At 39.3% G+C, this 24075-nt stretch overlaps 6 protein-coding genes and 1 long non-coding RNA gene across 8 annotated transcripts; 5 read left to right on the top strand and 2 right to left on the bottom strand.

Moving 5' to 3' along the window:
- The first annotated feature begins 72 nt into the window (after positions 1-72).
- Positions 73-1545, top strand: LOC124348661 (serine/threonine-protein phosphatase PGAM5, mitochondrial-like). 2 transcript variants are annotated; one of them, XM_046798931.1, is made up of 5 exons: positions 73-388; positions 450-613; positions 668-882; positions 954-1084; positions 1157-1545. In XM_046798931.1, exons 1-5 carry the CDS (start codon positions 213-215, stop codon positions 1305-1307), a joined length of 837 nt encoding a protein of 278 aa, XP_046654887.1. In that variant the 5' UTR covers positions 73-212; the 3' UTR covers positions 1308-1545. The 2 variants fall into 2 exon arrangements, with proteins under 2 accessions (XP_046654887.1, XP_046654886.1); XM_046798930.1 differs by having other exon boundaries at positions 951-1084.
- Positions 1546-3576: 2031 nt separating this feature from the next.
- On the top strand, positions 3577-4965 carry LOC124348662 (troponin C, isoallergen Bla g 6.0101-like). The gene is made up of 6 exons (XM_046798932.1): positions 3577-3738; positions 3827-3854; positions 3927-4070; positions 4250-4369; positions 4458-4589; positions 4665-4965. The coding sequence occupies exons 1-6, from the start codon at positions 3736-3738 to the stop codon at positions 4691-4693; spliced, it is 456 nt and encodes a 151-aa protein (XP_046654888.1). The 5' UTR covers positions 3577-3735; the 3' UTR covers positions 4694-4965.
- LOC124348658 (integrin beta-PS-like) lies at positions 4748-9049 on the bottom strand. Its single transcript, XM_046798926.1, has 20 exons — positions 8846-9049; positions 8598-8787; positions 8379-8519; positions 8251-8307; positions 8167-8185; positions 7961-8057; positions 7699-7869; positions 7346-7612; positions 7117-7269; positions 6911-7042; positions 6706-6801; positions 6535-6623; positions 6412-6457; positions 6235-6337; positions 6105-6170; positions 5940-6034; positions 5703-5841; positions 5475-5630; positions 5280-5407; positions 4748-5222 (listed from the first exon to the last, which is right to left on the bottom strand). Exons 1-20 carry the CDS (start codon positions 8996-8998, stop codon positions 5160-5162), a joined length of 2361 nt encoding a protein of 786 aa, XP_046654882.1. The 5' UTR covers positions 8999-9049; the 3' UTR covers positions 4748-5159.
- Positions 9050-10088: 1039 nt separating this feature from the next.
- On the top strand, positions 10089-10636 carry LOC124348663. Its single transcript, XR_006920082.1, has 3 exons — positions 10089-10212; positions 10271-10449; positions 10507-10636. It is a non-coding gene; the product is annotated as an uncharacterized LOC124348663 (long non-coding RNA).
- Positions 10637-12305: 1669 nt separating this feature from the next.
- On the bottom strand, positions 12306-15456 carry LOC124348659 (ATP synthase subunit alpha, mitochondrial-like). Its single transcript, XM_046798927.1, has 9 exons — positions 15304-15456; positions 14715-14837; positions 14550-14663; positions 14292-14488; positions 14091-14234; positions 13680-13918; positions 13385-13614; positions 12913-13222; positions 12306-12739 (listed from the first exon to the last, which is right to left on the bottom strand). Exons 1-9 carry the CDS (start codon positions 15361-15363, stop codon positions 12507-12509), a joined length of 1650 nt encoding a protein of 549 aa, XP_046654883.1. The 5' UTR covers positions 15364-15456; the 3' UTR covers positions 12306-12506.
- A 587-nt stretch (positions 15457-16043) lies between these two features.
- LOC124348356 lies at positions 16044-21026 on the top strand. Its single transcript, XM_046798546.1, has 11 exons — positions 16044-17050; positions 17137-17293; positions 17368-17702; positions 17761-18271; positions 18334-18462; positions 18531-18658; positions 18723-18926; positions 18990-19096; positions 19159-19326; positions 19395-19502; positions 19591-21026. Exons 1-11 carry the CDS (start codon positions 16152-16154, stop codon positions 20928-20930), a joined length of 4086 nt encoding a protein of 1361 aa, XP_046654502.1. The 5' UTR covers positions 16044-16151; the 3' UTR covers positions 20931-21026.
- Positions 21027-21899: 873 nt separating this feature from the next.
- On the top strand, positions 21900-23797 carry LOC124351018 (immunoglobulin domain-containing protein oig-4-like). The gene is made up of 4 exons (XM_046801768.1): positions 21900-22142; positions 22579-22712; positions 22800-22949; positions 23118-23797. Exons 1-4 carry the CDS (start codon positions 22028-22030, stop codon positions 23274-23276), a joined length of 558 nt encoding a protein of 185 aa, XP_046657724.1. The 5' UTR covers positions 21900-22027; the 3' UTR covers positions 23277-23797.
- Positions 23798-24075: the final 278 nt, after the last annotated feature.

Genomic DNA, 24075 nt, shown 5'->3' with positions numbered 1-24075 from the left:
TCCGATACAAATTTACTATTACTAAATATAGGACTCCAAAAGTGCGAACTATTTTCAAATTCCGATCTGGCATCGTGTGGTCGTCTCTGTCTGCCCAATGTGTCAAGTTAAAAGTTGTTCTGTAATACTGTAAAGTGTAAAGTTTATTCTTCAAAATAGCTGTAGTTTGCAATACTGATTATATTTACAGTTGATATTACTTTAAGAGGAAAATGCGACTATTGCGTAAGATTAAATACATTATTGCAGCGGGAGCAGCTGGTGGAGTTTTGGCAAGCTATCTCACTGTGAGTGCAGCAGAGGTTGTAAGTGAAGAAAAGTACAGGGAAGATCCTTCTTTATTTTCCCAAAACAATTCTAGATCAAAATGGGATTTTAACTGGGACAAGTAATTCACCTTTGATAATCAGTCATATTTTCCAAAATGATCCTTACTTTAAGCATTCTAGGCAGGAACCACATAATTTGGTGAAACCTTCCAAGTCTGGCACAGTCGATAGTGAAAAAGTAGAGAAGGTAAAGCCAACTGCTACAAGAAATCTTATCTTGATTCGTCATGGCCAGTACAATCTTAAGGGAACATGTGATGAGGAACGCTTCCTCACCTCATTGGGTAAGAGTCCCTTTGTTTTTGTAAAACCCCAATCCTAATGTCTTGTACTTCTAGGTATTGAGCAAGCAGATTATACTGGGAAACGTTTAAAGGAGTTGGCTATGCCCTACTCATCTATAGTGCAATCGTCAATGTGCAGGGCCAGAGAGACAGCCAATGTCATATCTGGTCACTTGCCTAATGTCCCTCTTCACACTTGTGACTTGCTTCAAGAAGGAGCTCCTTTCCCTCCGGAGCCACCAGTGGGACACTGGAAGCCTGAGATGCATGTAAATTATACATCATTTATTCTGTCAAATGTTTGCTCCGTAATTCAAACTGGTCCACCCACTATTAGCAGTTTTATCGAGATGGAGCGCGTATAGAAGCTGCTTTCCGGAAGTACTTCCACAGAGCCGAAGCTTCTCAAAAAGAAGACAGCTACGAAATTTTGGTTTGCCATGCCAATGTTATCCGCTTCTTTGTTTGCAGGTCAGAAGAGTCACTCAAAATAGGCTTTTGAGATGTTGATGTTTTCATTCTGAGAATATTTGTGATTTTTAGGGCTTTGCAGTTCCCTCCTGAGGCGTGGCTGCGGATGAGTCTTCACAACGCGAGCGTTACGTGGATCGCCATCCGGCCATCGGGACGCGTCGTGTTACGGGCACTCGGCGATTGCGGCCATCTCCCACCAGCTAAACTAACCACCACGTGACGACGGCGTTCACTAAGATTGATGATGTAACCAAGGACAGTGCTTTGGAGTAGGATGTGGTAGCGCGCAACATTTGCAAACAGCTTGCTGCCATTTATTCCTGTGACGTCATAAGAAATTTCTGTCCGTCTTCCTCTTTTTTTTTTCTCCCGATTTTTATTTTTTCCTTTAGCAATCGCGATGCATGTGTCGTTATTGTTTGTTCGGAATCAATACAAAGTACGTGATTCTTCATAAACACAAAAGACTTGGCCGTCTGGCAGTTTTCGTGCACCAGCTAGTCACAGTCGGGACCCAAATTTATCTTCGACCGTAGCCCATAAATCTCTTTCTAGTCACGCCTTCGTCTTTCAGAAAACCTGGTTCTCATAGCGTGCCATGCTTGAGACCACTTATGTGGAAGAAAACTGGCCCAAATCTTTGGTTCGACGTACGTAGTATATATAATAAGTTCAGCCCGTGCATTAAAACAGTTGAATTGTTTCAATGAATGGATTATCGGGTGCTGTAAACGAGCGCCGTTTCGCTCAAAGTGACGGCCGCAATAGAGACGGGAAATGAGAAATTGCTTGGTTAGCTGCTGTTCACAAGAAGTCTAGCGGAAGGCCAACCGAAAGAAGAAAGCCCCAACTATTTTTATCACTTTGATGTGCCTTTTGTTTTCTCCCTCCGACGTGAAAAGGCGGGAATCTTTTCCCTTCCAAACGATTTGATGAACGTTCGAAATGAGAAAGTTCCGCAATCAAACAAACATGACGACGAGTTTCCCCAACCACTCGATGCAATTAAATCTCTTCACTTTGCTCTTTTCTCTTCCGACTTTTGCTGAAATGGTCTTGACGCGATTAGTCACGTTTTGGTAGATTCAGCTGCACATCCTTGACTGCACATTTTCATCTGGACGATAACTCGTTGAAATGTAGCAATTCACAAGGCCGGATATTGCACTTGGGGATATAGACTTTTCAATCGATGGACGTCGTCAAGAAATGACGAGTTAACGACCATGTAATTGTCGACTCAACTTAGAAGGGTTGGACGTGCGTGGGCATTATGCTTTCCACCTCCGGCTCATCATCATCTGCTTGTACGCGCGAGTGTGAATCTAGAGCGAAACAGTATGTATATAGTCTATACTCTCGATTCTATTTCCGTCACTTGTGTAAACTGTCGGCGGGGGAAAAAAAGTAAAAAAGTAAAAAAACAAAAAATACAAAATTCTTTTTCTTGTCTTTTGACCGTAAAAGCTTTGGACCGTTTCAGTATTCCTGTTGGTAGCACCAGTTGCTGTCTCTGCTGGGCTTACGCCCTCTTTGTATATAGATTGTGTTTTCTCGCTGTGCTATTCACGCTGGCCTCCCTCGTCTCTATCGCCTACCGAAAAAATAACGAAAACAAACAAAAAGGGGGAAGAAAAAAAAGGAGCAACTGCGGAGAGTTAGGAGCAAACAGCTGCAACTCGTTCGTCGCCCTTGGTCTCCCACGGTAGGAAATATCTTCCATGCGTCGAAACCATATACCATAGGTACTTTAATGGCTCGCCTTGAAGCGCTTGACGTGCTGAATTTTGAAGTCTCAAGGCACGTCTGACACGTAATACAAATGAACCGCCTGAGCATATAGAAAAAGAATTGTGTTGCCTCTTTTCAAAAATAATTCGTCTCATTGGAAATCTGACGATCTGATTGGACCAAATCAAATGGAAGGCTATATCGCTTAAATCAAAAAGTTAAACCAATTCGCTTCTAATCAGCAACTGAAAACAACAACTGTTTTCGGAGAAAAAAGGTGTCAATCTGTGAAGATGTAAGCCGTTTGGATAGATATGGAAATCTTGACAAGATTCTGACAGGTGATGCCGAGGGCGAGAGTAAACATGTCTCGAACGTCTACCATCAGGTCGACCTTTTTTTGAAAAATGAGCGTGTTGGTTGTTGCAGTTGGTTGTCAAGAATTAATTAGGAAGTGGGTCGTGCTGTGAAAGGGTCGGCGGCGGGATGCTGGCGCGCTTTTACAGTTGTTTCCAATGGCACTCGTGAGCTGCTGCTGGTGGAATAAGGGCCTTTTCAACGTGCTCCTCCCGGAATCACTACGGCTTTCGCCGTGCTGCTGCTGTTGCCGTTCTCGGTGATAGAGAAGCCCGACGGACAGCGAGCGGCCTCTTTCTTCTTCCGTGTGAAAACGGCAATATACGCGGGCTAGAGGAGCTGTTGCTAATTTTAGATGCTTCATCAGCCCCCCCTATTGGATGAATGGACGTGCTCTTCTATAGCTTCTTCCAGGTTGAAGCGGAATCGTAGACGTCCTTCCAGAGGTTCCTCCTCTTCTCCGGTCAGTCGTCTACTTTCCGTTGGCCCGGCGTCGACTCCTCTCTGACTTTCTCTTCACACGTTTTGTGTCAATCAGACCTTCCAACTCATTTTTCGCCATGGTAACGAATTGTGAAGCTGTGCAAAACCTCTTTTTATTCACTTTGACATGGATTTGTAAATACATTTTTCTTATTTCCGCTACCGCAGGATGATCTTGACAAGGAGCAACTAGCCAGTAAGTTATTTAAAAAATTTTAATCACAAAGTTGAAAAAACAAAATCATTATGTTGGAATATTTGTTTAAAGTGCTGCGGAAGGTGTTCGACAGCTTCGATCACAACAAGAAGGGTAGCATTCCTTCCTCCATGGTGCGAACGATTTTCATCGTCATGGGACACCGTGTCGACGATCGGATGCTCAGGGCCATCATCGCTGAAGTCGACGCAGACGGTATAATATGAACCGATCAAGACTTTTAGAAAACGCAACCTTTAGTTTATATTCGTCCTAAAATAAGAACCAGAAATAACAAACAATATAGCTTGCGTTATATATGCGGCGACTAGAAAAAAGGCTGCGCGTGGACATGGAAGTATTTCAACATTAATTTTTCTACGTGTTAATGTTAGGCTCTGGCGAATTGGAATTCTCCGAGTTTGTGACGCTTGCTGCGCAATTTCTTGTCGAAGAAGATGCCGAAGAAATGCAAAATGAACTGAAGGAAGCTTTCCGTCTTTACGACAAAGAAGGTATGCATAGAAAAGTTTCATCGAGTGTTTTATTTGCTTCAATACTTCATTCATAATCTTTTTATGGAAAAACAAATAATAATAACAGGCAACGGATACATCACCACATCTGTTTTGCGGGAAATTCTTCACGAACTTGATGACAAGCTAACACCCGACGATTTGGACGGAATCATCGCCGAAATCGACGAGGACGGCTCAGGAACCATCGATTTTGATGGTAAAACAGAATTACAAGAAAAATTTTTCGAGGTGGTTGATTAATTTGTAATTCTGATTTTAATTGGAAATTCAGAGTTCATGGAAATGATGACTGGCGAATAGATCGAAAATCTTACATCATTATTAACTCAGCACCCCCATGTGCACCTCCATTGGTTTTATTTCGTTTGCAACCACTCAATTCTTATTTGGTCCATGATGTTGAGCCAAAACCTCTCTACGCTTTTTAACATTGATTGATTTCCACCGAATTTCTTCGATATTTATGTATACAGTGCGAAGTTGTCAACAAACACTGGTATATGTATTGTTCACAAAAAAATTGGACTTCTCTTTTGATTTATTTCGCTAAAAATACAAAAATTTCCACTTAACGAGAACTACCATATGCGTGTTTTCTGTTGAGTTCCAATACACTAATTTGATTAAACGGAGTGAAACCAACAATTTATTCATTTTTTTTTTTTTAATTTCTAATTAAATGTTCCCTAGTTTGCTCCATGGTATTCGATTTTGTGAATTAAAGATGATGATGCCTGAAATTAGAAGATTAGCATCCACTCTCGCGTTATGAGTTATAGGCTGGATTTTTAAAAGTTCTCGTAGGGTCGACGTAGAGAGGGTTGTTTTCCTGTTGATAACAAAATCTGGTTAATTGACCGTAACGGTAACTCACTTGATGACTTACTCTGCTCCATTTGGCGTTTTCTTTCTCATTAAGAAATCGGGCGTACTCTCTTTTGTCGTATACATAGGTGAAGATGCGATACAAAAGCAAGAGAGCCAAGCCGACCAGAACAATGGCCCCAAGTAATCCTATTCAATCACGTTTACAGAAGGCTGGGCATCATCGTTTAGTTTTGTAAAATATGTGCGTTTTTACCTAGTCCAATAGCCAAAACTGGGACAGGATCAGGGCAGACGGGATCTTGTTGAACGCGGACTTGTCTAGCGCCGTTGGAATCGTAACCGTAAACAAATTTCACCGTGCACTTTTGTTCGTTCTCGTAGGAACAGTCTCTTTCGGACGATTCTTCCACTTTATAAACAATTCAATCAATTCATTCATTCAGAAGTGCTTCCATAAACATACACTACTTGCTATAATTACCTTTGACAGTCTCTTCAACTGTAATGCGGTAAGTGCATTCTCTTTTGCAAGCTTCCTCGTTATTCGCCATATAAGGTCCCGTCTTGAAGACGGTACATTGGACGCAAGGTGTAAAATCGTCACATCTGCTGGGGCATGTCTAAATCAGAACACGCAACAAAATTCTGATGTTTAAAACATTGTGTAAAAACCAAACTAAATTAGTGCAAGCAAAATGCCTATATCGGCGCTATTTACCGGACAGTCTTGACAGTATTGCCCTTGCGAATTACCCGAACAATCGCAGCTGCCGCACTTGCAGACACCATTACCCGAGCATACATCTCCCCCACCTGTTGTTCCACGGGAAAAATAACAAAAATAATTCGACGAACGTTCTATATTTTTCTTTGATTGATTTACCAATGGGCATGCAAGAGTCATCCGTTGTCATACAGTCGCAAGCATTTCCCTTCCATCCGTCGTTACCTAATTGAAAAAGTTAAAGAGAAATTAGATTTAATGGCGATTTAAAGAATGGGGTTCTTCGTACATAAACACTGCCCGCATTTGCATTCGCCTCGACCCGAACAAAGAATTCCGTCAGTCCGATCGCATGAAAAATTGTCACACTCGCAATATTTCCCGCTGATGACCTATGTTTTGTAAAAAAATTAACAATTGCCCTAGCATTAAAACGGTTCAACCGTTCAAGTGTACGTTTACATACCTCTAATGGGTTGGGACGTTCCTGACAATTGCACGTACCACACAAACTGTAAGTGACAGGAAGAACATTTTCAATTTTGTTTGTATCCTAATTTAGGTGATCAAGTTATTTCTAAATGCATACCACTCGCCACGATTGTTGCACAAAACGTCTGTCGTGTTATCCTGCTTACACTGTGAGTCCATATCAGCCATATTGACATTTGCTGAACACTATTGAAAATGATAACAATTGGTTATATTGAGAATAATTCATCAATTTTACTAGACAAAAAACAAACGTTGATAGCATTACTTCACAATTATTGCCAATGTGTGAGCTATCGCACTCACATACGCCGCACTTCAAATTCCCTACGAAATTGCACTCGGGAGCGTTTGCTATGAAACCCTGTAAAATGGGGGAAATGGTGAGTTAATAAATATCATCATATTAATTTGGTGTACGATGATTTAAAAAATAAAATAAACCACTGAAAAAACTACAAATTTGTACTTACCGGATTTCCAGGCTTCTCACAAGGACAATCACAAACGATTTCGAGATGTAACGTGAACACTTCGTTCACGCCGACTGGTTGGAACTGGATGATTTGATTACGGGCAGAAATATTGGTTGGACATTCTATCGCCTATACACAAAAAATATCAAAATCAGGACAATTAAATCCAAGCACATAAGATAATTGACATATTCCAATGCTACCTCAATGCTGACATTGAAGTTGACTACATCTCCGATTTCTAAATGATCACATTTCCTATTTTCTTGCACCAAAGTCCCCTTGCAAGCTGTGTAGTAGCGCACCCTCACCGAAGCGCCTGCTGTATCGGTCATCTCAACGGAAGTGGAGATATTCTATTGAATTGCGAAACAAATAATTAATATTGACTCGTCTGGTGCACTCAAAACTGAATAAATGTGTGTACTGTACTTTGTAACTGTCTCTAATCAGGTTGACAATATTTTCCGAGTCTGAGCTGAGGATACCAACCGAGGAACCGGAAATGACCTTTTGAAATTCCCGATAGCTAGGCGCCACTTTATCTGTCACCGCGAAGATAAGATTGATGTCATTTTTCTTTGCCAAATGACTAATTTGACCAAGAGACGGATAATCCTGATTTAAAGGTTCTCGGTACGTGTTGTCATTTGGATCAAGATGGCAAAAGCCATCGTTAGGTTTGACAATGCCACCTAACTGCAAATAAAGTAAAACCAAACGATTTCATCTATGGTACTGTATCACCCCCTATATAAGAATTAAGCATGTTATAAATTAGTTACTCTTCCATTTCCAGCGAGATGAGCATGAGCATCGGTCACAAAAACAATCAAACGACGGGATCTTGGACTCCATCCAATTTGGTCGTGGCACACCATAGCCTGAAGAAGAGCATCAAACCCACCTTCTGGTTCGTCGTAAGTCCACACGATTTTTGTAGAATTTGCGGTTTCCTTTCGTCCGCAAACATGAGCAATCAAGGCAAAAATAAAAAAATTATTTAAGCTGTGCTAGAAATTAAACTATGTGTCATTTAGTTATTACAGCAAATTTAGTGACATCGTCGGTCATTGACAATTTGTGTTGAAACGAATAAGTTATAGCGCAGCCTATCGGAGGACCGCCGCAAGATTCAGTAATTCTTAAATGCAAGGAAATAATAATTTATGATATTTAAAGATGAATCATATCATACACTTAAATTGTAATATGTGAGAGAAATCAATATAATAGATACTGTAAATTTTCACCTTTCAACGAACGGGAGAACTGAAATAAAAGAAAATTCAATCATCAAGCATTATTGGTCAAAATGTAATCTTTAGAAGTAATACCGTTTTTATCAACGAAGGAGCCGAATCCTATTTTGAACTCCTTTGTTAAATTTCGCACTGGAAGGAAGTTTAAAAATTGTTAACCATTTAAGAAAATTGATTAAAATTTTGTTTGTTGATAGATTTACTAGATTCCACTAGCGATTCCGTCAATCGTACGAGATTCTCCTTGTCGTAAAACATCGATTGTGACACATCCATCAAATAGTACAAATCAGCTGGGTAATCTTTCACAACCTTGTACTGCAGGGAAATATTATAGACCAATCCTGTTCATTTCCCAATAAAGCATAAGTAACAATAAACTATAAGTGACTGACGTATAACAAATGGTAAAAGAAGCGTACCGTGACGCAGATTAGTGAGAGAAGCTCTTTGCGGGTGAAGTTGAATAGGTTCACTTTTACGGTTCGATCTAGTCAAGGGGTTATCTTCAATAACTTTGTATATTGGAACAGGATCAATTAGCGATTCGAAAGGACAGGACTCCATTCGGTCTCTCAGTTGGCATCGATTAGTTCCATTTTTCGAAGTGCTCTAAACCAGCTCAATATTTCAGGTGCGATCATTTATTGGACAATAGATAGGCTAATACCACTTTTGAACACCAAACACAATTTGGCACGCGAATGCACTCTCCACAGGTGGTTAGCGGGAGACATGGATCGCTCGAATTTCCTGGAGAAATGATGAAAACACATAGGAAAACACAGACAAACCAGAATATGCCGTTTCCAGAATACATCATTCAATGAGATGTAAGAATGCGTTGAACACTACACTAGAACAAAGAATATGTAGACTAGGGAGTCAAGCGTTGGCGTACTACCGCTGATAACAATCAATGTTGATAACAAATTTACGACCCTTAATCTTATATATTTCAATACTGATAATGAACAAGGCTGTAATTGATCCATTAACCAATTTGGCAATTTCCGCCTTCAACTGCACAAGAAACATTTTAACGGTTAAGCAACAGCTAACATCGTTTTCCACTTGCATTGTCCTCGCCTCTTTTTAGTCCAACAAATCGACATACACGATAGTGAGTTTAAACTGAAGTTTTATTTTATCCATAATAATAGACATTCTACTGTAAAATGTAAACGCAACTCGAATCTATCAAGTCTTGCACAATTTTCCATCGCTGCAGCGGACACGAACATCGTAGCGAACTGGGTCTGCAATAAAAAAGGTTGTCAATCTACTAGTAATGAAAAAACGTTACGACTGACAGTATTGGCTTTTCAGTTATTTACAGCCAAAGTATGAGTTTCATTAGAAATCAAACGGTAACTCTTTTCATCACGTCAACATCCTATCATGTGAATTACGCGGAAATTACCTCCACACGGACCCAAGGAAGCACATTGTACGGGCCGACTTCATATTCATAATGCACCTCAGCTGAAGCGAATCCTACAGAAAATAAACCTTTCAGTAAAGATACTATGTAAGAATGTAAGAATCTACTTTGTTTTAATCAGATCTTCTTAGAGGTAGACTGCTCATGGTTAATGCAGCACAAGTTTTGTCATCATACAATAAAAGGATGAAAATTAGCCTGCTAATTACCTTGGTTTACTTGCAGAAGTACAGATCCCCAAGAAAGTGTAGATGTCAAATTTTTTTCCTGCAAAAACACAGTTGCTAATTAGAGGAAATCTCCAGTTTGTGAAAACAACTTTTATGCACAGATTTTCAGTACCAGGAATCCATTGCTTAAATTTAATCAAAGACATTTAACCTCATAAGCAAAATTTCTCATCATGATAAATAGGCCTACATATATATAAAGGGAAACTACTCACCAATAACTCCAGCAGCAAAGATTCCATCATTCCCACTTGGGTAGACCTGCCAAGGTAGAAAACAAATCTAGCTTAATTCAAGCTAGTCGACACATTTTAAAATAATAAATTCAATGATTCAGGTCTTCTTAGAGGTAGACTGCTCATGGTAAATGCAGCACAAGTTTTGTCATCATAAAATGTAACAAAGTAACAATTTGCTATAGATTTACCTGCCATTCTGTCAACCAGAAACCCAAACACTGAAGCAAATCCAGCCAAAAACTGGAATCATTGCCGCCACCTGGCTGCTCCTGCTAAGAAACATTACACTTTTAAATACAAGCCATTTTTTTCAAAATATTTTACAAACATTAACATTTTCAGTACCAGGAATCCATTGCTGGTATATAATCAAAGACAATTCTGACTCATAAGCAACATTTCTCATCATATTTATTAGGCACAAGTTCATTAGGACAAAACCAAGCTTACCAGAGTTTTGAAGTTCAGCTTTGTAAATCCTTACAACGAAGTTGAAGACCATTCTTGTGAAAAGCACCCTTTACAAGTATATAGGACAAAACTTCCTCCTAGAATGTCAACATACACATGAGTAAAATTGAAGCTTCCAAAAATATTGTTAATACATCAACTAATGTAATTCAGACAAGAAATGCAGCCAAGGAGCATGTTTCAAGAGAATCAAATGGTAACTCCTGTTGTCATCATAATAAATTTATACTTTAAATTTACTAAAATAAAAACCATGCATCAACCTACAAATGCATGGTTTACATTAAAAATTAAGAAAAACTTGAGAATCTTCCAACTTACATATTTTCTGCACCCTACTAGACATTTGAGGGCTACTTGCAACAGGATGTTGACACCTTGTCATCTCGGCTGAGCTGCGTCAAGTGATCCTGTAGGGCAATGTCGCCCATTTAAGAAAACAATAAGCAAACCACGCGGAGCTTGGTTTGCTTCCGCTGCCGGTAGAACACATGGGGAGTGGAAAAGAGAAAGAGGGAGACCGGGTAAAGAAGAGTTGTCATTTTTCTTGTTTCAGTTATTATTTCTTTTACGAACAAATAATATTTGTGAGTTAATGACAGTTAAGAAACAACTCAAAAATTTAGAATTTAATTACTAGTTCATAGTTATATATATTTGTCTATTTGTATGTTTGAAATTAAAAAACAATTGCAACGTCATCAAACTGATCGCATGTTGGATTTCGATTTTTCGAGTTCCATTCTAATTTTTCAAAATTTTGTTCTGATCTAAATTAAACTCCCTTCGACCTTAGTTACCTATACTATATGGGTAATATAAGTGCTTAGGTATCCATTTTTAATTGAAATTGTATACTAGATAGAACTTTACTAAACAACCTATGCGGGATAGTCGGATAGAAGAAGGCAAGAAGCCCAAGCTGGCGAGGAAAAACGGAGGGTTTTGGAAGTGGTAGCGGAAAAACATTAAAGATGAGTTACATATAAATATAATCCACATGCTAGTGGTGTCTGTTAAACTTTGCTCGAAGAATCATTAAGCGCTTTGTTAACTTCAAAATTCATTGTGTTGTAGGCCTACTGTCGTAGTTCGTAGGTTGTTGACTCGACCGACTCTTAACGATTCGCAATTGTGCAAGTTGTCTCATTTCCTATCCATATCTAATTCAAAACTCGATTTTTAAGCACTTCTTTCCGTAATAGAAGTTATCTTTGATCATTGTTGTTCATATTTTAGGGAGAGTGGTATTATATTAAACACGGAACTTGAAATAATTTTTAGACTTCTCTTTTTAGAAAATCATAATCTTGCCTTATTTCTTTGCAATTGCGACTTCACGACGAGACAGAAGTTCGCTACTATATTGTGTTTTAACGTTTAGTACTCAAAACGTAGAGTAATGTGCACAACTGAATCTTTAGAAGGTTCTGGCTAACTAAAATCGCAGGGAAATAAAAAGCTGCTTTTCGCTGAACCAACACAACTACACCTTCCGATAAAAAAGTAATGAAGCATTATTTGGGATTTTCCTACTACACCAATAACAACTCGCCCAAGATTGAAACTAGAAGAATAGATTAGGGTTTTGTTATTACAGGAATTCCAATAAAATGAATGACGAAATATTCCGAGTAAATACGCTTTCTATTTGGAACAACGTGTCCTATCATATTAATTCTCTTTAACCCCGGACACTGGACATTTGTTCTGTATTAATAATCAATCAGCTGATAGAACTATGAATGACCATTTATCACCAATCTTTTGATGACTTTAATTATTTTCTCTTTTACATACACGTTTCCCTCGACTCGGGTCGAGTTCTATCAGTGCACTACAAAAATGAGGGAAAAAAATGTACACGTAATTGGGTGTTGATGACGATAACCTCGATTTTTTTTACTAAACCCAATAGTTTGTTTATGGGTCAATGTTCCTCCCTTTTTAAGCCTGGAAAGTTGCTAAGAATTCTGTAACGATCTTCTTCAGCTTGGCGTCTGTCTCATCGGTGATCTTTCCGTCTTTGGCAATAGCCGTCAGGACATCTGCGTGAGTGGTCTTGATGTGTTGCAAGAATTCCTTCTCGAAGGCGGTGATCTTGGATGGGTCAAGTTTGTCCAAATAACCGCGAACACCACAGTAGATGACGGGAACCTGCTCTTCAATGGCCATTGGAACTGTTAACAAAAATAAGAAGTTATAACCTACTCAGATTTTAAGAGATAAAATTAACCTTAATTTTTAAATTCAGATAATATACAGCCAAAGATATTAGTTTCATATGTATCAAACGGTAACTCGTTTTCATCATTGTTTTGAACACCGACATTAGGTTTAAAAATGGATTTACCGTATTGGCCTTGTTTCAACAATTCAGTGAGACGAACACCACGGCTCAAAAGCTGCTGAGTGGAAGCATCCAAATCAGAGCCGAACTGGGCAAAAGCAGCAACCTCACGGTACTGGGCAAGCTCAAGTTTCATTGAGCCAGCCACCTGCTTCATGGCGCGAGTCTGAGCAGCCGATCCGACACGGGACACGGAGAGACCGACGTTAATGGCTGGTCGGATACCCTTGTAGAAGAGCTCAGTTTCCAAGAAGATTTGGCCGTCAGTAATGGAAATGACGTTGGTCGGGATGTAGGCAGATACGTCACCAGCCTAACATGAAACGCGAAATTAACTTGTGCAACACAAAGCTGTGTATGATGACCATAATAATATTTATCAGGTCTTCTTAGAGGTAAGACTGCTCACGGATAATGCAGCTTAAGTATTTCATCAATTAAACCATTATGCCCTTAACCATAGAATGGTGTATACCTGAGTTTCAATAACTGGCAAAGCAGTCAGGGAACCACCTCCATGCACTTCGTTCATTTTAGCGGCACGCTCGAGCAGACGAGAATGCAAGTAGAAGACATCACCAGGGTAGGCCTCACGACCAGGTGGACGACGCAACAACAGGGACATCTGACGGTAAGCAACGGCTTGCTTTGACAAATCGTCATAGATGATCAAAGCGTGTTTGCCGTTGTCACGGAAATATTCACCTGCAATTACATTCATAACCATTAAGACTAAATGTTGAGAACAAGCAATAGGAATGATAAATTACCCATGGCGCATCCGGAATATGGTGCCAAGAACTGAAGGGGAGCAGCATCAGAAGCAGTAGCAGCCACGACAATGGTGTACTTCATGGCATCAGAATCGGTCAAACGTTTAACGATCTGGGCAACAGTTGAACGCTTCTGACCAATAGCAACGTAAATGCAGTAAAGTTTCTTCTTCTCGTCAGCACCATCGTTGAAACGCTTTTGGTTGATGATGGCATCGATGGCAATAGCGGTTTTACTGTCAACAATTTAACTGGTTAATATAATAAAAAATACAACTAAATTTTAATTAAACAAATTCTTTTCAGTACCAGAAATCCCTTTCTTTAATTATGATCAAAGACAAAGTCTCATATAGAATATTTTCATCATATTAAGATAAAAGCAGAACTACACTGAGTTTGATTTACCCAGTCTGTCGATCACCAATGATGAGCTCTCGCTGTCCACGACCGATGGGGACAAGAGAATCGACGGCCTTGATACCGGTCTGCATGGGTTCGCGTACGGAGATACGAGGAATAATACCGGGGGCTTTAACACCGACACGAGCACTGTTGATAATAACAATTAATATGGAAAGCCATTAACTTGGTTGGACGATTGCATACCGTTTGGCTCCAGCCAGGGATCCTTTGCCATCAATAGGGTTACCCAAAGCATCAACGACTCGGCCAAGCAGCTCAGCGCCAATGGGTACATCGACGATAGCTCCTGTTCGTTTTACTATGTCTCCTTCCTTGATGAGCTTGTCGTTACCGAACACGACGACACCGACATTGTCGGGCTCCAAGTTAAGGGCCATTCCCTGTAATAAGAAAATAACACATTAAAGTCTGCATACAAAACACTTTTACAGACAACTTTACCTTAAGCCCAGAGGAGAATTCCACCATCTCCTCAGCCTGGATGTTCTTAAGGCCATAGACTCGAGCAATACCATCACCAATGCTGAGTACACGACCAGTTTCTTCCAAGTTTTCCTACAAGTACAAGATTAATTTCAATTCATAAATCAACAACAAGAAATTTACCTTGGGAGCCGCTCCCAAAATGCGCTCTTCCAAAATGGAAGAAATCTCAGCAGCCTTGGCAGTTGGTGTTACGTGCAATTGACGAACAGCAGTCTGGATGGCTGGCAAAGACCTGCGTGCCACCTAAACAAGAAAGAATTTATTAACGAAGGAAGAAAAGTTAAATACTTGTCCAATATGCATTTCTTTATGAATATCAGACAATATATGCAGCCATGGAGCATTTTTCAAGAGGTTCAAATGGTAACTCCTGGTGTCATCATATAAGCTACAATTACCATATAACAGCTTCAATTTTTCAAGAGCAGTGATTATTCACTAGTAGAATGATTGTTTAAATTTATAAAATAGTTGTAATTTCCATCACATAATTTGAAAGTGTTTTCCAGTTCTAAATCAAGAGCCTATAATAGTTGTAAATGAGTTATTCGATAGCGAAATATTTCTACAAGATGGCGGCTATCACGAGCCGGGCCGGCCGGTAAGACCATTTTAAATAGCCGAAGGTTAAAAAAATTTCCACAGGTAACAAATCTACTATTACGTTCAAATTAATAATCGTCGTTTAGGCTATGCATTAGTAACTTACCTTTGGGACATTTTTAGGCAGCTGGCGCGCAACTGACGAGACCAAACGTGCTGACAGCATTTTCTCGACTCAAGGAATATCTGCACTTGGAGAGCAACAGAAGTGTAGAGAACGACTAAGAAAATGGAGGGTGAGAGCCGGATGAAGTCGAATGTTGTCACGTATTACTGATTTCCTGCTACGTGAAAATTGGCCATAATGCAAAAGTATATTTCCAACGCGGAAAATATATTTCTAATCGATAATAATATTGTATTTTCATCAATAAATTTTCAGTAACTAATGAATGATAGTAGTACAAATCTTCTTAGATAAAATATACAACATTTTGATTCATTAAAATTCGTTGATTGAACGTAATGCTCAGAAAAATCTTGTTTTATGAAAACTTATTGATAAATTAAAATGTAGTAAGAATATATCACAATAAAATATGTCGTTTTGAAATCTATTTAAAATTTTGTTTAATTATCTTATATCGTGCAATGCTTTTTGTATCGTTGGCATTCATTCGGCGGGCTATTTAAAAACTGCTGATTTTCATATTGTTAACGTAAGTAAATGATTAGTGGATTAGTAAAGGAACTTAACGTTTGAGTATTTATGATATATTATTTGAGTATGTGTGATTGTCCACGGTTTAGGAGCAGATATTCCTATTTTCTATAAGTAAAAAATAAAAATAAAACGTGCTTTTGACTATTGTTACCATTTACTACTGGCAACGTTGCTCTAAAGGCGCCTCATAGTCATCTAATTTTCACAATGAAAGTCGTTTGAATGTTTTCGTTTTTGAGCAGTTTGTAATAACTAATAAATGTAATATAAATCTTTTTATCATCAGAATTATGGCTTCGAGACCAAGCATAGTGTTTCTCTTCGATCTAGACTTGCCTTCTGTCAGGTCTGGTAAAAGTTTAGTGAACAGTGATGATGATTTCCCCTCGCAGTGTATCCGTCTCTTAAGACACGTCGTTCTTAACATTTTGAACTATTTCAGTGAGAAACAAATTAACATTCAGTGGGGCTACCGCTTCTACTCTTCATCAAAATATCAATTAACTAACAAAGCTCACTTTGTGGAACTTACTACTCAGACTGTGGAGGAGTTTGAGGAAGCATTGAATGTTAGTTTTGAACAGAACAATGTCTTCGTTGAAGGAGCCACTTTGAATCAAATGACTGGAGCTAGTGTTCTCAGTCGAACTCTTCAAGATATATTTTCAGATTATGATTGGAAAACTCCTTCTGATGCTCTAACTCCTACCAGAAAAGGCAAAAAAGCTGGAAAACAACTTGATCAGAGCTTGCAAAATCTTGTTTTCATATTTACTGAAGTACCAAGTGATGAAGCAATAAGCTCATTCTGCAGATTCAGTGTTCAAGATGAACTGTCAGTCAAATCAGTTACTGATGCCATTTTGCCTAAAGAGTTGGCAAAACGCTTCCAAGAGTTTCAACTAAGTCTGAATTTCATTGATTTGTCAAATGATAAAAAGGCAATATTTAGCAAAATTGCTGGTAATCTACGTGGGGCAGTAATTAATGCCTTGTCATTTACCTCACCCTTTAGTTTTAGTCAAATTTTGCAAGCTTCATGCTTGGCAGAAGGTTACTCTAAAGAAATGTGTTCTTCTTGCCAGTCTCTTTCACTTGATTCCAAAACAGTTGTCTTAGTTCTCAATGAACAAGAGATTGAGTTTCAGTTGCAGTGCTGGAACCCTAGTTGCATCAAATCTAGTCTTTGGTATGAATTTTCTATTTTTTCTAAAATAAGAGGCAATTAATTAAATTCTTGTCTTTCTTTGTTTACACATATTCATGGCCGAACAGTTCGGAAGACGAAAATGTTAACAAATCTGTAATCAATTGCAAGACTGTACAGAAAACATCAGTCCCAATCTTAAACTGGTTGAGGTATGAATCACCAAGTCTACTCTCCAGCAAAAGTGCGTCGATACCGAAGCTTTTTTCACAGAAAATATCATGGGTATTGAGTTAAAACCTACTGTTTGAAAAATTTATATTTAAACTAATCGGTTTGAATATGATCTTCCCCATTAGATTGGTCAGTTGAACGACAGATTTTGCTGCATTTCCCCACTTACTTCCCGTACAGCTTTTATGCTATTCCCATCTGCCGATTGCGTTTCCTTTCAATCCTGGGCCACTATTCTTTTTGGTTCAATAAACCAAGAAAGCTCCACGGTATCAAGGACTCGGAATTTTGTCGAAAGAATTCTTGAAGATCAGCGCAGTAGTTCGCCATTTACGGGAGATCTTTCACCCTCAATTCCTAACCAGTGCCTCAACTGGTCTCTACTCAGTCACCTCAAAGGAAATTATGTTGAAAAGAAAGGAGTTCAATTAGGAACGCATTGGCAAAATCTAAAACATTGGTAAGTCGAATCTATTTTATCTATACAAATTATCTATGCTAAATTTCCTGCTTTTCAGCTTTCAGAGTGAAGAAACACAGGAAAAATGTTTAAAAGAATTCAGCAACAATTCCTTTGATCAATTGTCCAACTCAATTCCTCAAAACGACACGCTTTCAGGTTATTTGGCCAGTGAAGGAGGTGCACTTAAAAAAATTGGTTCCAATAGAATTCAAAACCTTCGCGCGTCTACTCTTCTGCAAAAAAGTCAGGAAGTTCGAGCAAAGAACGATGAAATAGAACGAGAAAAAATTAATCGGGAGAAACAAATAGCCGAAGAAAGGAAGGAAAAAATCTGGAAAGAACTTGAAATGTATTTGTTAAGTCTGCGTTCATCGATCGAATTTGGCGAAGATAAGGTTGAAATAGTTCCAAGCAGAGTAGAATTCGTTCATCAAGAGATACTGGATCGCTGTTTAAAACTTAAAAATCAAGAAAGTAGCTCACAGCTTGAAGACTGGCAACTATTCTGTCTAGTCCAAGTGATCGCTAGTACAATTCTCTATGTGTGGGAAGAAAATCAATCAATGGTAAGTAACAGCTCAAAATGGTTTAAATCCATGGCTTGTTAAAGAAAAACATTTTTCAATAGGTGAAAGGATTTGAAACAATTCGGCAAAACTTCCTTAAAAAACCAGGAACAGTTAATCGCTCAACCCCAAAAGACAACAAAGTCCACGAATTCAAGTTTCAAATTATGCTTCGCCTTGAATTATCTTGGGTAAGTTTCAGTTTGTGAAAGACTTTTGTGAAACTCAGAAACTAACAGAAACTCATGCGCATAAAAAGGTTGTCCCTTCGCTGATTGGAGAAGAAGAAGAAGTGCTGCAAGACACAGTTAGTTTGTTCCAAATGCTGGCAATCCATTCTAATCCTCAACTTATATCAAGTTTTTTCCAGGACGGTTTGGTAGTCAGGTATGAAAATCGAAATTTAAAATTTAGACGGCATTTCAATATTTATGGTCATCTTCCTGTTCAGCTTTGAAAACATGTTACCCGAGTTTCTTGTTAACTTGGGAGAAGAATTAAATCAGCCTATTCCGGCCAGCTTGAGTGATATTGTGCGATCGAAAAATTCAACGCGAACTCCTAGTCCCACATTAAGCTCCAGAACGTTGTCGGTTCATTCCGTTTCTCAGAACGAAACATTGGACAGCCAAAGATCAGTCACACGCGATTTAAGGTGAGAGTGATTTACTTAAAGTCGCCTTGTTTTCAGTGATTATAAATATTTTCTTAATTGCAGGTCGAGGACACTGTCTAGGCAACCAAGTCTAACTGTTCTTCAGCACAAAAAGCAGATTACCCTTCCAAATAAAGTCGAGAGGATTCCTGTCGTTACCAAGAAAGAAGGTAATACCATTTTACAATCTCCGTAACAACTGAGTCTTATTCGTGTGCTATTTTTCGATTAGAGCCCAACGAGGTCGTACGAGTACGACGCAGTTTGCAGTTTGGAGGAATTGATGCACCTCTTCAGAAAACTCGAATCAAATCTCCGTCTAAAGTATCTTTTACACCAAAAAAACTGAACATGTCGTTCGAACCATTAGCGGAATTCACTACACCTAGCAAAGCAACGGGTATGTTTTTCAGTATTCGTGTTCACCTTTCACGGCCACGCAGTTTTTACTTGTTTTATGTTTTCCAGATCAAATTTTGGCGCCAGAGACCCCATCACGACTTCGCAGCGATAACAAAAACAAGAAAACTGATGGAATTCACGTCGTCGGTGAATCCCCAGAAATTAAACAAGAGGGTAAAATTCGTGTATTTTCGCTTCGCGACCTTTTGCCATGGCTCTAAGTCATTTTTGTTTCATTTTTTTTTTTTTTTTTTTGCTATAGTTTTGCGAAGGAGTCCTCGAAGATTGGAAGCTGCCATCGCTTTACGACGGCGAGCGTCTTTTTATTCAACGCTAACCTCTGATGTGAACCCGGAAAAGGGGGCGTCACGGAACTGGACCAGGGGGGAGAGCCAAGTCTGGTCAGAGAAGGCCAAGGCTAATACTAGCATCCAGCCTATGGAAGATAACAGTCAGCAAACTGGGCAATCGGCGCGCTTTCTCTTTTCCAAAATTCTGTCGCGTAATGATTCAATGAACACCAGTGAGCTAGGCTTTAGTCCTAGGGTGAACATTGTCGAACCCGACATTTTAATGCCAATGCCATCACTCGGCACACCCCGAAAGGGTAGTTCAACGATGCTTTTACCTCCTTCTACACCGTCACGTCAACGTCTAACGTTTCCTGAAACTGGTGCTTCCGTTTTGGTGCAAGGCACACCTCAAAAGACTCCAATGAAGACGCCCAAGCAAGTGCAGTTTAATTTCAGCTTTCAACCGGCTACCCCTTCCTCGAAAGTAGTCCCCGATCCCAGAAGTATCCTGAAGTCGCCCATGTCATTTCAATCCCAGCAAAGCCGAACGCCGTGCAAATCTGGTCCCCAAGATCGGCTAGCCCACCAAGTGATTCATATTTTAGATGATACTAATTTTACCGGTCGACACCAATTGGAGCTTCACAGTCCTGTCAAACCAGACGAAGTCCTGGCAAAGAGAGAAGATAGACCGGAAGACATTTCAGCGGAAGAAACCAAATGGTCAAACGAGTCTAACCATGTGCCTAATAATGAAGAGAGTCAAGTCCATAGACTGGATGAAAACACTTTACGACCTGATGAAGAGGTTGAACTTCAATCCCCTTCGAAAACCGAAAAAGAAAAATCGATTGTTTCGCCTTTGATACTCCGTCGCTCAGCTCGCTACCCACTTTCTTATCAAAATAACCAAGCCACCAATTTTTATCAACATAACCCCAATTGGTCGGTGGTTGACTACAGAAGACCAATCATCGATGGCACTAGTACTGCTCAACCTCGACCAAACCATTCAAGAACGAGTAACAACGGCGTAACTGAAGACCCTTATCAGTTTGACGATGAGGCTGAAATAAAACCCAAGCGTTTGTCCCTTGCCGATTCGAGCACACACAAGAGGAAGCTTTTCCAATCCTCTGCAGAGAAAACGCCCATTCCCAAGAGGCGGCGGATCATCCCCAATGCTTCTCCTATCGAAGAATCAAAAACACCACCGACTTGTAAGTTCCAAGCACCAAAAGATGGCAGCTTATTCCACTTAGAAAATTCTCCACTTTTGAATTCTATTGATGCCAAATTTTTAGCTTAGTTGTGTTTTTTTTCTTTCAAATTCGAACTCGAAAAATGAATGTGTATGTGCGAAAAGTGTTCATTACAATATTAAACAAGAAAAATTGCTTATTCAGTTTAGTAGTTTTTTATTTAAACCTTTTGGTTGGTGTATGTCTAGCAACATAACAAAGCTATTTAATACAACTATATGCTGAATTATACAAAGGTGTAACTGAGCGCCGAATTCAGTTGTGCTGGTTGTGCTGTACAGTGCGTTTATTATGCAGAATGCTATTAGCCCGGGATCAAAAGTTTCTTCTTCTCTAGTTACAGTGTTTCACCGATTTTATGGTTTATGGATGTTACTTCGAACTTGACTTGAATGTACAACTCGAAGCGAGTGCAGCTTATTAATTGTGAGGCTATTTATAGCTACTAATTGGTTTGGAGAAATACTGTGGTACTTAAAATTAATTTGATTCTGGTTAATACCACTCAAGTCGGCTGGAAGTTACTGGCTTGGATAGACATATGTACATCTATTTTTATACCTCGTAGTATAGTCGTGAGTGGAAGAGAAAGGCCAACAAGTATTTGCCAATGCGGAATTGATCCCACAAAACTGACAAGGAATCACATACGAAACTGATATGAAAGTACACTTTGAAAAATGAACTTGTTGCTGGACTTAACGTTACATTTTGCTGGAACGTTCGCTTTGTTTTACCCTATTTAAGGCGAACCTGGAAGGCGATTGTGGTTTTATTTAAGGAAAAGGCGAACGCAGCTGGATCGAAGTAAGCGCATCGTCATCCATGAATATAAAAGCACATCGTCGGAAAGTCAGTAATAATAAATATGAGTTGCGGTTGACGGGTTATGCGATATTTAAGAAAAAAATCGATTTCGTGCTGGGAAGGTCGAAGCGCGGACGCATAGGTTTACGACTCGGTTTGATCAAAGTGACCGTGAGCGACAAACTCGGCTCTTTCTAGAGACACGACAACAGTCTCTCTGTCGTGCTCGTCAAGCCAAGACATCCTCTCGGCGCAAGAAGAAATTTCCACTTTTTTGACTGATCAATCATTCTTTGATCTTGATTGCCAATCAAATCTCCAAGTCAAATCGCATCCAATGAAGACTTTTTCTTTCATCTTGGGTCTACTCTTGTTTAATCTCTTCTTTAGCAAATACGATGCAGCCGCTGTGGGCAAAGGTGCCGTTGGATCGGGAGGTCGCGGTCGCGGAGGTAAGTTCGTTTAATGCCATTAACAAATTATTAAAAAATGAATGGAGTAATCAATAATCAGTTGAGTACATTTTTTAAAGTTACATTAGAACTAAATGCTTTATTTCTAGTGCGGAACACGTTTTTTTTTAAATAGAAATAAATTATGTTGCTTAATTAGTACCGTGTGAGTGGCAACAGCATTGCTGGAAATATCTAATTAAGCATTGCTCTGCAACTTCTCCATCACTTAATAAGTTGATGCTATCTCGAATTGGTTTGTTAGTCAATATATGGATCGCGCTTTGTTAGATCGATTTTCATTAATACTGAATATAGTAATAGACATAGCTTACCGGATTTATTGCATTGCACGGCCCGCCTAACGGTATCCGACGGTATCTCGTATATCTCGCACGAAATATTAATGTCACAAATATTTGAACGCTCACGGTAGGAATGAAACAAAAATCGGGTGGCGGTAGGAAAAGCGGGGGGTTGCCTATTTTAATAAGCAAAGACAACAGGCCGGGAGGAAAAGAATCTCTTTTAGAATCATCAGCTGGAGATGCCTATTACAATAATCCCAACGTGAGTTTGAATCTTTTTCCAACCCGCTGTTAATAATGACTGATTTTTCCGAATCGAAATGAAATTGTTAATTCGTGCGTTATATAGGGAGCTTCGATTAAATACGCTTCCCATTTCGAGTCTGAATACATCTTGGGTCGAAAATTGTCATTCTATTGTAAAGCGCAGGGATTACCTCGCCCACGCATCACTTGGCTTAAAGACGGAATCGAATTGTACGAGCATCCATTCTTCCAGGTGGGTTCTTTCTCTTCAATCTGCGTATTTCAAGAGAACTGTTCATTTCTTTGTCAAGGAGATTAAAATTGAAATATACATACTTATTATGTAGATGGCACATTTTTAATCTAAAAAAGCCACAGCCGGAAGAGTTTGTCTCATTCGTTGATTCTTTTTGTTCCACAGGTCCACGAGTTCAATGTGGGTAAAGACCAAATTACGTCCAAAATGGAGATCGATCCAACTACTCAGCGAGACTCTGGTTATTACGAATGTCAAGCTGATAATAAATACGCCGTCGACAAACGCGGATTTCGCACCGACTACACGCTAGACGTCTATTAAACAACTCGTGTTGTTTGATTGAAATTTGGCATTTTTGCAAGTTACCTGCAACACCAACTGCAACACTTGTCATAACTTCTAAAACGAATACTATTTATTCATCATATTGGCACCTCATTTCCAGATAAACCTTATAAATCTTCTAGTTATTGCTGGTTATAAAATATCTGTCTTTTTACATATTTTACCCTCGAGAGCCACATAAAGTCGCCATCCAATCTGTCTTCTTTTGCTAACTTTTATGCCTATACTATACGTCTATAGCTTTTATCAAAGCCCAAGGGATGCAGTAGTGGATCCGTCTGACTGCTGATGACCACAGTAAAAGTACACTCGGGAATTGGGCAGTCATTCAATATCTAACTGAACTCGTTTAATTTGTCGTCCGAGTCAACCTTACTTTCACCATTCGTGTCGTAGCCATTTGTTTTCATCGTTGTTACACAGTTTATGTGCACCAGAAACTTTTGAACTCTTTTATACGTTGTCCTTGGAATTATACACACGGTTCTATACATGTACATCACTCACGCTGACACGCAACATAAAAAAGAGAACTTTCAACTTTTTCGCATGCAAAAAGTTGGCCGCCAAGAAGGGAGAATCGAATCAATACAATCCCCCGTACCAAATGTGCAGTAGGGTATTAATAAAATCCGATAAAATCTTCTGGGGGTTCAGGATTATCCAGCGAGGTTTGCAACGATGGGGTCCTAACAGCGAATAATTATTGTGATCGCGTTGAACAATAACGACAAGAAATATATAAAATATACCGTAAAAACTGAATAAACATATT

The sequence above is a fragment of the Daphnia pulicaria genome, chromosome 7 (genome assembly GCF_021234035.1).
Source record: "Daphnia pulicaria isolate SC F1-1A chromosome 7, SC_F0-13Bv2, whole genome shotgun sequence".
In the NCBI taxonomy this organism is placed as follows: Eukaryota; Metazoa; Arthropoda; class Branchiopoda; order Diplostraca; family Daphniidae; genus Daphnia; species Daphnia pulicaria.
The sequence above is the reverse complement of the archived record's forward strand: the minus strand, read 5'-3'. Positions and strand labels throughout refer to the sequence as shown.

Bases quoted from the DNA above. Each gene is read 5' to 3' on its own strand.
- LOC124348661 (XM_046798930.1), top strand. From the start codon at position 213: ATGCGACTATTGCGTAAGATTAAATACATTATTGCAGCGGGAGCAGCT. The intron at 389-449 runs GTAATTCACCTT...TAAGCATTCTAG, and splicing joins TGGGATTTTAACTGGGACAA to GCAGGAACCACATAATTTGG. The intron at 1,085-1,156 runs GTCAGAAGAGTC...TGTGATTTTTAG, and splicing joins ATCCGCTTCTTTGTTTGCAG to GGCTTTGCAGTTCCCTCCTG.
- LOC124348662 (XM_046798932.1), top strand. The intron at 3,855-3,926 runs GTAAGTTATTTA...ATTTGTTTAAAG, and splicing joins TGACAAGGAGCAACTAGCCA to TGCTGCGGAAGGTGTTCGAC. The intron at 4,590-4,664 runs GTAAAACAGAAT...TTGGAAATTCAG, and splicing joins AGGAACCATCGATTTTGATG to AGTTCATGGAAATGATGACT.
- LOC124348658 (XM_046798926.1), bottom strand. From the start codon at position 8,998: ATGATGTATTCTGGAAACGGCATATTCTGGTTTGTCTGTGTTTTCCTA. The intron at 6,802-6,910 runs GTAAGTACAAAT...CCCATTTTACAG, and splicing joins GTGAGAAGCCTGGAAATCCG to GGTTTCATAGCAAACGCTCC. The intron at 6,171-6,234 runs GTACGAAGAACC...TTTTTCAATTAG, and splicing joins CAAATGCGGGCAGTGTTTAT to GTAACGACGGATGGAAGGGA.
- LOC124348659 (XM_046798927.1), bottom strand. From the start codon at position 15,363: ATGCTGTCAGCACGTTTGGTCTCGTCAGTTGCGCGCCAGCTGCCTAAA. The intron at 13,615-13,679 runs GTAATTTATCAT...ATGTAATTGCAG, and splicing joins ATATTCCGGATGCGCCATGG to GTGAATATTTCCGTGACAAC. The intron at 12,740-12,912 runs GTAAATCCATTT...TTTTGTTAACAG, and splicing joins GTTGAAACAAGGCCAATACG to TTCCAATGGCCATTGAAGAG.
- LOC124348356 (XM_046798546.1), top strand. From the start codon at position 16,152: ATGGCTTCGAGACCAAGCATAGTGTTTCTCTTCGATCTAGACTTGCCT. The intron at 17,051-17,136 runs GTATGAATTTTC...ATGGCCGAACAG, and splicing joins TGCATCAAATCTAGTCTTTG to TTCGGAAGACGAAAATGTTA. The intron at 17,294-17,367 runs GTATTGAGTTAA...CTTCCCCATTAG, and splicing joins TTTCACAGAAAATATCATGG to ATTGGTCAGTTGAACGACAG.
- LOC124351018 (XM_046801768.1), top strand. From the start codon at position 22,028: ATGAAGACTTTTTCTTTCATCTTGGGTCTACTCTTGTTTAATCTCTTC. The intron at 22,713-22,799 runs GTGAGTTTGAAT...TGCGTTATATAG, and splicing joins CCTATTACAATAATCCCAAC to GGAGCTTCGATTAAATACGC. The intron at 22,950-23,117 runs GTGGGTTCTTTC...TTTGTTCCACAG, and splicing joins ACGAGCATCCATTCTTCCAG to GTCCACGAGTTCAATGTGGG.